We start from the raw sequence: 12,257 nt of genomic DNA, 5'->3' as shown, positions 1-12,257 counted from the left end.
CATTATGGTCTGGGCTGCTTTTTCATGGCACGGCGTTGGCCTCATCGTAAAAATTGACACCAAAATGGACCAGAACCTGTACAAAGATAACCTCTTGGATCATACGATACCCTAAGCAGAAGACAATTTGCCATTATTGTGGCGCTTCATGCCCGACAATGACCCTAAACACACTTTAAACTTAGTGAAGTCTACTTAGAGGTGAATAAAATCGACGTTTGGAAGTGTCCAGGTCTATCACCCGATTTTAACCCGATCGAGAATGTGTGGAATGATGTTAAACATCACATTAATCAAAATAAAAAAAAAAACAATTCAACACAATTGTGGCCTCACGATGTGAGGCTTTGATTGAAAGTTTGCCAAGAAGAATTGCTTCTGTACTGCAAAATAAAGGATTCCCTACCAAATACTAAGAAAAACTTAGAATTGATAGCGGTAAGTAAAATTTTATCAAGAAACTGTTGAATTCGTGTCCAGGCGAAAAATTGATGTTTCAACATTCCATGCTTTTTTCTTCTTACATATGTTAAACATATTTGATAAAGTACTATGAAAAAATAGTGATATGTTTATGTAATGTAAATAAAATATAACTAATTTCATAATAAGAAAAAAATTGAAAATCAAATGGTTTTTATTTTCTCCACCACTGTATTTGTACATTAGCTTTAAAAACAAGAGAAAGAGTTATGCATTTTTTAGGATTTAAAAGGAGATGTGTTTTTAAAACTCAGCATGATAGAAAACCTTTGTAAATTTAAATTATATTCTACTTTTTGCAACATAAATAAAGCCTTATTTGGTTGAATAGGGTTTTTAGACGTCTGTTTAAGAATTTTTGATTTGGGAAATTATGTTATGTTGTAAGACAAAAATGACACCATATTTTTCCACTTCTCTGACTAGGATCTTCCAATCAATGTTAAACTCAAGGGTAAGATCAATTTGTAGTACGGAAAGGAGGTTGTAAGCTAAGCAAAGCATCAAATCGTTCATAGGAGAAAACATTAATATTCTAAATAGGGAAAGTCAGAAAACACACATCGAAGACACAGTAAAAACTCGACAATGTAAGCCTCCGATTTTGTTTGGATGTTTGAAAGAAAAATAAGTAAAGAATTTTCCGATTCGCGTCCATGCGATTTGGTGAATGTGTGAGCGTGTTGTGTAGTACCTCTTTTTTAAGTCGCGGTGCCGGAACTGGCGGCTGACCATTTGCCGGACCATCGAATCCAATCCAAGTGCGTTCGGTCCGCGACGATGTGTGCCTACGGAGTCCCACACCCCCATTCCGACGTGGCGGCACCGGTGGTGACATCATATTTGGCGGACTATCAAACGCAGAATCTGTTGTCACAAATTTACACACCACCGATTGCCGTTCCTCTTGAATTGTGTTGTTTGTGTTGTTGTTATATTTTTGTCCACCAACAACAACTGATCGATGACTATTTGGTTGGTTGGGAGTTTGTGCTTGTGCCACTTGTTGTTGACTGCTTGTGGTGGTAGTCGTAGAAGTACTAGTCATGATTGGGGGTGCTGGCGCCTGCTGCGCCGGTGAATGGGAATAATGGTTGTGGTATTGATGGTAATGATGATTGTTATGTGGAGGCAGTGTACGAACAATTGGAGCACCACTTTTAACAGCACTTGATCGGTAGTTAAGATCTAGACTGCTACTGGGCTTTAGCTATTTTTGTTTGTTGAAACAATATGTATGAATGTAAAAATATGTGATGTTTTGTGTTTAATGCGTGTGCAGTAACGAAATAAAAAACATATAATACATAATGTAACACAAAAAGTGTAAATAGGCTAACAAATACAAAAAAAAACTAAATAAATAAACACAAGTACAAAGGACTCGCAAAAAATCTTTCTAAAAATTTAAACAGAAAGAAACCATCCAATACGATGTCTCCGTCTGGTTTTCGGTTTTCTTAACAACAAAAATCAAACTCAAAATCAAATTGATCAGACTTACACTTCTATCGACCGTTGGACTCTTGAAGAGCGGATGATTCTGCAGCTCTTGGGAGAGATTCATCTCCGACGAACACATCGAACCAGCCGGACTTATTGTTGGACTCGTATCGAGGTGATTATTGTAGACAGGAGCACTGTTCGCATAGTTGGCGAAACCATTCTGTGTGATTTTCGAATTTGAACTTGACATGGCCAGTGGTTTTCGAATGGCAGTGGCTGCTCCGCTGATTACATCGGGCGTAGCATAGGCGAAACCACTTCGCTTATTGAAGATCGGCGAACTTGGCGCCGAATGGGGCCCAGCCTTTCTGCCACTGAGGCCATCGATACCGTCGTGATGTGAACTCGATACGTGCGATTGGAAATTCGTATTCGGTGGTGTTATGTCACGGAATTTCGACTTGAGATCTTTGTAAGCTGTCTTCACTCCCCGAGAGCCTTCTTTCACCTACAACAAAATTCATATTAATATATGTACAATGTGAATATTAAATTTAATTAACATCTACTTCTAAATATTCTACTGTGAGCATATTATTAATTGCAAATAATATAATTATGCTTTCGCTAAAACAACAACAAGAACAACAACAAAAACAGAAATAACACCACTCACCGATTTCACAGCAGATTTAACAGCTGGATTAGTCTGTAAAATAACAACAACAACCCAAATGAGATAAATCAATGAATTTGTTATAAATGTATGTAAAAAGCATAATGAATGATATAAAACTAATATTTATAATTTATTTATGTATGTACAATACTTGATATCAAAAAATGTGTATGAAATAGGTTTGCAGAATGTTTTCCAGTTGAACTTCAATAAATATTTTACAAAAACCAAAATGAAAGCAACGAATACAAAATAGCGAATTTCTAACTTATGTTTTGCATAGTGTGAATGAGGCGTGTGTTTGTGTTGGCAGAAGGTTAAAAAATAAGCTGTAGGAACTCTAAAGGTAATTTACACTAAATTGCTTGGTAAACATGGCTACGTCTTTAAATATACGAAGAGCGAAGAGAAAAAGAAAGTGTTACTTTTATTTTTTTTAGTGAGCTGTTTCTTGAAGCTTTACTAAAATTCACCATTGAACATTTGGAACAGAAATGCTATTTTAAATGTTAGTACCAAACAAAAGATTCTGTCCAGAATTATCATTCATAATTTTTTGTTCCTAAGGTTTAAGTTCAAAACCGACTTCAATATCGATCTTTAGCGTCAGGTTTCAGAGAATTTTCAAAAATCGGAAGTAAACTTTAATGATTTTCTAAATCTATAATCTTCATCTTCAACATTCTGTTTGAATATTTGCAGTAGTTAATTACTCTTTTAAAAAATTCTCATTACTTTTAAGTCTTCGCTTGTCCTCCATTCATTTTAAAAAAAGGTTGGACTATTTACTCTTAAACGGTTTTAAAGAGTAAAAAGCAAAACAATGTGAAAGTAATTTTTGTTTTTTTGAACAAATCCTACTAAACAAGGTTAAGGTTTTGAAATAAATTGAACAAATATAAAACTAATATTGAAAATGGGTAGAAGAACCTAATTGACGGGTCTCCATCTTGCAGTGGTAAGGGGGCTTACGTTTGCATCCCAATCAAATAGAAGACCCTCGGCTATGCGGCGAAGAACACAAACAACTAAGAGGGATCTTACCAATGATAGTGGAATTTAACAAAAGCAATACCTATGGTGGCGGGGTAGAAATTACAGCTGCCAGCATTGGCATAGGCTCTCGATCTTAACATCGACAGGAGAAGTCGCGAGTGACGAAGCGATATTTTCAATGGATATTTTTTAAAAATATTAAAACTATAGAAAATAAAAAATCTTTTTAACTTCATTTTAAGGTATTAAGATTTGCGTTTTAATTGATAAAATAGCAAAATTTAAAAGAATGAATTGGTCGTCACGAATTGCAATGGTCGCATTTACAAAGCTAGTGGCTATGTAGTCAAGGGATTCTGATTGGTTAAATCTAACTACAAAAGTAGTTGAAATTTCCCCTCCGACGTAGTATAAAATATTCGGCTACAAAGTTAGTGGTGAATAATTTTGACGTTTCACAATCAGCTGCTCGGTAAAGTTACACGAATTCAAAATGAAATAAATTGTTCAATATTTAAATACACACATAAATCATTCAAATTGTGTCTTAAATTTGATTTTATTGAATTTAAAAACACAAAAGATAAGTTAAAGTTTTCAAATCAAAAATGTTTCTTATTTTATATATTTGCATTTGTCAATAACATGACAGTTCTACATTGACTAGCTTTGTAGTGCAGTTTTGCATTCACAAAGCTAGTTCAATTCTGACTACGTAGCCACTAGCTTTGTGAATGCGACCAATCTGATTGTTACGAACTGTCAAACTTTATTCGCTAGCGAATAACCTCAAAATCGTACATGTTTTTGTTTACTTGGTGATTGGTCATGGCTCAAACACACATGGATAAAAATGTATTTTACATTCAATAAAAACTTATAAAAATGTTTAAGAATATTTTGAACACTGAAATAATGTTAATAATTCTAGAAATTTGATGGAAGATTAATTTTGGAAGTAAAAGCAAATCCATCATTCTACAACAAGGTCGATCGTCCTTATTCAGATAGGTGAAAAAAGAAGAAGGATGACAAAATATTGCTTTTATTTTAAATACTGACGGTAACATAAACATATTTTGTTAAATGTATTCAGTTTTGTAAACACTTTTTAAAATTATTTCGAAACTTATCAAGTAAATTGTCAAAGTAAAACGTTATTTGCGACGAATAAAAAAATGTCATGTGAACAAAATGTCAAAATGAATGATGTTCCTTCATTCGCCGGTCGTTTGTCGCTCTCATGTGAATAGCCCTTAACACAACTACTTTTCTGAACCCGACATACGAGGGGCGTTCAATATATTCTCGGTATCGGGGTGAAGCTGTGGTTATATATATAAAATGACTTATTTATCAAGTAATACTATTATTTTAGTGCATTCATGTAAAATTTCATATAAATGTGATTATTATTTACCGTTAAATCTCTATTTAAACAGAATCATAATGGCAACTGAGACGATGATGGTGAAAATTGAGCATCGCGCTGTAATTAAATTTCTCACTAAGCAAGGAAAAAGTCAAAAAACTATTCATGAAGAAATGGTGGCAGTTTACCAGGGTTCCGCACCTTTATTATCAACTGTGCAAAAGTGGTCAAGTGATTTCAAGAGAGGCAGAGAGAGCATTGAAGACGACCCCCGCTCCGGCGCCACGGCTAGTGCATGTACGGGAGAAAGCATCAAAGAAGTCGAAAAACTTGTTCTCGAGGATGCCCGAATAAAGGTGAAAATGATGGCAGAGATCACCAAGATTTCGACTGGTACCATTTACACCATCCTTCATGACCATCTTAACCTTTCAAAGGTCAGTGCAAGGTGGGTGCCACGAATGCTCACAGCGCCTCAGAAAAAAGTGAGAATCGCATGCTGTAGAGAGCTTTTGGAGATGTGTAGTGAGAACGCGGACGGTGTTATGCATCGGATTGTTACTGGGGACGAAACATGGGTTCACCACTATGACCCTGAAAGAAACAAGAGTCCATGCAGTGGCATAAAAAAGGAACAGACCCCCCGAAGAAGTTCAAAGTCACTCCGTCTGCCGGGAAGCTCATGGCCACAATTTTTTGGGACTCAAAGGGAATCTTACTCATTGAGTACAAAAAAAAGGTGAAACCATCAACGCCAAATCCTACGCTTCCACTTTGCATAATTTGCGGGAGGAAATTAAAAAGAAAAGACGGGGTAAACTCGCAGCGGTGTGTTGCTTCTTCATGACAACGCTTCTGTTCACACGGCGCGAGTTTCCAAGGCTGCTGTGCGAGATTGTGGTTTTGAAGAAATTCAACATCCACCCTATAGTCCAGACCTTGCCCCTAGTGATTACTTCCTGTTTCCGGATTTGAAAAAATGTCATCGTGGAAAATGATTTTCGGATGATGAAGAACTCAAGTCGGCAATAAATGGGTATTTTGCAGGGAAAGAGGAAATTTATTTTTTTGAGGGTTTAAAAAAGCTTATCTAAAGATGTAACAAATGCATTGAGGGAGATTATATTGAAAAATAAAAACAATTTAAATTGAATTCGTATTTTCCTTCATATCGATACCGAGAATATATTGAACGCCTCTCGTAAGAGATGAGGCTAGCATAGGAGCAATTGAGGTTGTCAGTGTCAGTGACCACTGACCATTGCTAGCTCTAACCACTCTGGTGTATCAACCACATCTAAACGGAGCAAGATCACAAACTAAAAGAGAACGCTGAGCAGGTTGGGTTAGTTGAACGGCGACAACATGAGAGAACTGGAACTGAAACGACTGCACTATGCTAGGGCCTGCCTTGACAGAGAATGCCCGGGATTCAGTTCGTTCTCGGCCACATGCTCTTCCAATGGAGGTTCCTGGCAAGATTAAGAAATGACTGTATTATGATAGGGCCTGCCTTGACAGAGAATGCCCGGGGTTCAGTTCGTTTTCGGCCACATGCTCCTCCAATGGAGTTCCCTGGCAAGATATTGATATTGCCACCACTATTTACAGCTGGTTTTCAGTTAAGAAAAAGGTTCAACATATGAATGGCTAGTGCTATCTTGACAAATAGCACGAACTAACCACCGGACCCTTTAACTCTACTACCCAGCTTGGAGCCTACCACACTATCTTGCAAGGAAGTAAAGACAAGGGATAAGACGGGGGAGGAATTGTTCTGACATCACTAAGTACATTACTACGGTACAAATCCAAACACCAACTAGCTCGGCAACTGGCACAATCATGGGGTGTCCCTTCGATTATGCACCTGGAAAAGTTGCTAAAAGATTTGTATTCTTATTTTAAATATTTCCAAGATCGCATGAAATTGAAACTGTGATAACTTTTTTGAAACATTATAGTTGAAATAAATAAGGCTTAAACGTGTCAACTAGACTCAAAAGAAGGAGGCTTAATGATATGAAACCGAAAAAAAGACGCTTTCAGGCAAAATAATTTGAGATCACATAACATTTGCTAAAAGCGTTTAATCAAAAACATATATTTTTGGAAAAGAGAACTCTGGTGTGACCAAAAAAATGTTAACCGTATGGAAGCGATAGCAAAACATTTGTTAATGGACTTAAATGTGAAACATACTTAGTATATTCTGAAGACGGTGAAAAATCAAGGAAGAAGTTTCATGGTCGGTGTTTTCTTGGCGTGGAGTGGGGAATACTACAAAACCATATTCCCTTGAATTTATTCCTCTTTATTTTTTATGCATACATGATTGTCAAACCTCCATCAAATTTCGTAAAAAATGCTAAAAATATAATTGAAGTTCTCACCTGAGCTGATCACCTGGCCAGCTCAAAGTCACCATCTTCAACCCATATAATAAATTTTGAAATCTTAAGAATTATTGGCTGAGAACTTGTTTTTTTAACGATTATAACCTTTTGGCCTATCAGATCATCACTTCGAAATATATATTTTGTTTAAAAGCATAAAATCAAATTTACGTCTTGAAATGGGAAAACAATTACTTAATCTTAAAAGTCAAAAATGCATGAATTAAATAATTTAAACTTTGCTATTTCTTTGTCGATACCTGTACATTTTTGATGCAAACTAATTGTAAAATGGGAGGTATAGAGGTACAGCAGTGTTCAAAATAATAGGAGTGCTTTTACAAAATTTGCTCAAGTGTTTTTTACCATGTGTAATGTGTATACTGGTAATCAGCCCATTTCTCTACCGGTAAGTATAACGGGACATTAAAGATGATAAAACAATGAACTGGTTTGCAGTTCATAAAGGAGGGACTATCTGTTACTAGATCAATTCTGCCTCCTCAAGTTAAATTAAAGCTGGTTAAATCACTTATCATACCAATAGTAACGTATGGGTGTGAGATATTTGCAGATCCTGACTCCAACTCGCTTCGTAAGCTAAAGGTAGCATTGAATGCCATTGCTCGGTTTGTTTTCAACCTCCGAAGATAAGATCACGTTTCGTTTCAGGCTCGTTGATATAATGCTGCCTTATGCGAGTTAGAATATGCCGGTTAAATGGGTATTTCAACAAGACAATGACCCGAAGCACACCAGTAAGTCTGCCAAGGAATGGTTTCGGGTCAATGGGGTTGAGGTCATGGAGTGGCCAGCTCAGTCGCCTGACCTCAATCCCATAGAAAATTCATGGGTGAAAAAGGGTGTTTCTCGACGAAGACCCTTGAATTCGAGGCAGTTGTGGGACGTAGTCGAGGAAACATGGAACCAAATTCCAGTTGAGCGTTGTCAGGCCCTTGTGAACTCTATGCCACGCAGATGTGCAGCAATTATAAAAAACAAAGGACTTTCCACAAAATGTTCAAATGGTAGACATGTGCATTCAAGAGGACACAAGCGTCCACAGGTTTTTCTCAAAACCCACCTCTGTCTATCAACTCCTACTCTCACCTCCCCGCGGTGAACATCGGGTGCCTAGTACCTCAACTGGAGATTGGGTTCCAACCCCAGTGGAAAGTTGTTGGGGGTAGCAAACGAGAGAGGGGGGGAGAGGTGTTTCCACTAAGGCACCTCTCCTTATCCAGGCGGCAGCGGACGAATTCTCGAGATAGAATCAACGGTGGCGTCTACAGTTCCAGTATGGTCGAACTACTTAGTGAACACCTTATAGGGCTTCTTCGACATATTCGGAGCCCAGGCCTATAAGGAGCGGTTCATCCGGCTCCCCTTCCTTGGAGTTATACTAAGGATCTGGCCCTCCAGGTTGGGGGTTGTGCCGTCGGGGTGACTTCCTGGCCACGTAAAAACATCATACTTTCGAAGCAACAACAAGCCTCGGATACGGACAGATTCACTGTTGACAACCCACGCAAACGAAATAAGGACAACGAACTTCGGATATGTACGTGGAATGTTAAGTCCCTTAACAGACCACGTGCAGCCGAACAATTAGCGGAAGCCCTAAACTGCTGCAAGGCAGATATTACAGCCATTCAAGAAGTGCGATGGGATGGACCGGGCAAACGCAAACTAAAAGACTGCGATATCTACTACGGCGACTGCTACCGAGAACAAAGACAGCGTCTATTTGGGTGTGGATTTGTTGTTGGAACTAGGCTCAGGCAAAAAGTCTTGAGTTTCAACAGTGTGAGCGAGCGCATCACGACAATCCGCATCAAGGCTAAATTCGCCAACATAAGCCTAATATGCGCGCATGCCCCAACAGAGGAGAAAGATGAAGACACCAAAGACATATTCTTCGAGCTCTTGGACAAGACATATGAGCAGTGCCCTGGCTATGACATTAAAATTGTCTTAGGAGATTTTAATGCCAAGCTAGGAAGAGAAGACATCTTTGGTGGGATAATCGGGAGATACAGCCTGCACGACACTACCTCCGACAACGGATTCAGGCTGGTCGATTTCGCTGCGTGGCGAGACGTTCTGGTAGCTAGTACGCAGTTCACACATCTCAATATCCACAAGGGGACATGGAAATCTCCTGATCAATCAACCGTCAACCAGATTGACCACATTGCGATCGACGCACGACACTTCTCCAGTATCCAGGATATCCGAACATTCCGAGACGCCAACATTGACTCGGACCACTACCTCGTTGTAGCCAAGGTACGGCTACGGATATCCCGATCCAAGCCAAAACAAGGAAGTACTGTGAGAAGATTCGACGTTAGAAGGCTACAATCGCAAGAGACTGCCATGTCCTTTTCCGATCGAGTCTCTAATAACCTCCTAAGGAGTCCTATGCTTCCTGCATTAAGCATTGAAAACCAGTGGCAACATTGCCTTGCAGCCATCAGAGATGCCGCCTCTGAAGTACTAGGTTTCACACGGCCACCACAGCGAAACCCCTGGTTTGACGACGAATGCCGGCAAGCTCACGCAGCGAAACAAGAGGCATATAAAACCGCGCTGCACAAAAGGACTAGAGCTGCTCGCGAGCTCTACGGGCAGAAGAGGAGAGAGGAACACTGGCTTCTTAGACGGAAAAAAAGAGAGCATGAGAAGCGCGCGATCGAGTAGATAGAGGGATGTCACAACAGGAATAAGGTTCGTAAATTTTACCAAAAGGTAAAAACAACCCCCCAAGGGTACCAGCCACGAACCAAAGCCTGTAAAGACGATCAAGGGAACATCGTAGTAGAACCACAGTCGATGCTGAGAATATGGAAAGATCACTTCTCCAAATTATATAACGGCGATGACGAACCGAATTCCGCTGTAAGGGAGATAAAACCACTCAACTTCGGCGACGCAGATCAACAATTCCGCCTACTCGACCTTGACGAAGTGAAGGTAGCTATATCTAAACTTAAGTCAAACAAAGCTGCTGGAGCTGACGGCATCACCGCCGAACTATTCAAAGCAGCAGGCGATGACTTGGTACGGAGCATGCACCAACTCCAACAAGTGTGCCCGATACATATGAAAGGAGACCCTCGAAACTGCGCCAACTACAGAGGCATTCTTAACATTGCATATAAGATCCTCTCTGCCGTATTATGTGAACGTCTGAAGCCATTCGTCAACAACCTGATTGGTCCTTATCAGTGTGGCTTCAGACCAGGAAAGTCCACTATCGACCAAATATTCACACTATGGCAGATCTTGGAAAAAACCCAGGAGCTTCAAATCGATACCCACCATCTATTTATCGATTTTAAAGCCACGTATGACAGCATCTATAGGGAAGAGCTCTACCGAGCAATGTCTAGTTTTGGCATCCCTGTCAAACTTATCCGTTTGTGCAGAATGACGATGGAGAATGCACGCTGCTCTATCAAGGTCGGAAAAGATCTTACCGATGCATTTGATGTCAAAAAAGGTTTTAGACAAGGCGATGCACTGTCATGCGACTTCTTCAACATCGTTCTGGAAAGAATTGTGCAAAACTCAACCGTCAACACTAGAGACACAATCTTCCAAAGATCCATCCAATTACTCGGATACGCAGATGATATTGACATAATTGGAAGATCAAAGCGTGATGTCAGTGGAGCGTTTTTGAGCATTGGGACGGAAGCGAAGAAGATGGGTTTAGTGGTCAATGAGGGCAAGACCAAGTATATGCTGTCATCAAAAAAGGACACTGAACGACGACGTATTGGACAAAACGTCACCATGGACAGCTATAACTTTGATGTAGTTAAGGACTTTGTCTAGTTAGGCACCGCTATTAATGCAGACAACGACCGACACCAGCGCTGAAATCAAACGAACAATAACTCTTGCAAATCGCTGCTTCTTTGGACTTAGAAAGCAATTTAGAAGTAAAGTCCTCTCTCGAGCATGTAAAATCACCATCTATAAGACACTCATCATTTATGGCGCTGAGGCCTGGATCCTGTCAAAGAAAGATGAGAGCGTCTTAGGATGCTTCGAGAGAAAAATTCTTCGGGTGATTTTTGGTCCCGTACGCATAGATGGAGAATGGAGGAGAAGATATAACGACGAACTGTACGGGCTGTACAGCGACACTGACCTAGTAAACAGAATTAAAGTCCAACGGCTTAGATGGCTAGGTCATGTAGAGCGGATGAACATCAACGCTCCAGCCCGGAAGGTCTTCGAATCCAACCCCGAGGGACGGCGCAGTAGAGGAAGACCGCGACTCAGGTGGCGCACCCAGGTGGGAGAGGATCTCAACCAACTTGGCGTGCGAAACTGGAGACAGCTAGCTAGGGACCGAGCTGGCTGGAGACGCTTGTTGGTTGAGGCCCAGGTCCGCCCCGGACTGTAGCGCCACCTTAAGTAAGTAAGTAAGTACTTTCCACAAAATACTGACAAAAAAATCTTAATATTGAATATTTTTCTTTAGTTTTTTATACTTTATTTTGTTTACTCCTATTATTTTGAACAATTCGTTGTTGGCTTTATTTTGATAAAATTCATGTTTTTACTACCTTATTTGTTTTAAACAAAGTAGTCTTTAAGCATAATAATTACATTACCATGGATTACCTATTTTGTACAAAAGAAAAAATAAATTTAAAAAAATTATACAACTTTTGAGGCACTCCTATTTTTTTGAACACAACTGTACATTATATTGGAATTTTCAGTTAACAGTGGAAATATTCAAGCAAATGGACAAGGATCAAAGATTTTCACTTCGGTATTGGCAATGAGCCAACCTTTGTAGCTTTTACACTTGAATTCGAAAGTTGAATAATTCGAATCTCTATTATCCGAATTTTGTTAGAGA

General features: G+C 39.4%; 1 protein-coding gene across 4 annotated transcripts in view; it reads right to left on the bottom strand.

Annotated features, from left to right (window-relative positions):
- Positions 1-12,257, bottom strand: part of LOC129952932 (DENN domain-containing protein 1B) — a 47,393-nt gene that overhangs the window by 13,890 nt on the left and 21,246 nt on the right. For 2 of the 4 annotated variants that reach the window (XM_056065909.1, XM_056065910.1), the window contains 3 exons: positions 2,606-2,638; positions 1,988-2,437; positions 1,178-1,693 (listed from right to left, as the gene is read on the bottom strand). In XM_056065909.1, the coding sequence (XP_055921884.1) occupies positions 1,178-1,693; positions 1,988-2,437; positions 2,606-2,638 (999 nt within the window). The remainder of the gene's footprint in view (positions 1-1,177; positions 1,694-1,987; positions 2,438-2,605; positions 2,639-12,257) is intronic. The other 2 variants (XM_056065911.1, XM_056065912.1) reach the window with 2 other exon arrangements.

This window comes from Eupeodes corollae, chromosome 3, assembly GCF_945859685.1.
Source record: "Eupeodes corollae chromosome 3, idEupCoro1.1, whole genome shotgun sequence".
Taxonomy (NCBI): Eukaryota; Metazoa; Arthropoda; class Insecta; order Diptera; family Syrphidae; genus Eupeodes; species Eupeodes corollae.
This window is presented reverse-complemented; position numbering and strand designations above follow the sequence as displayed.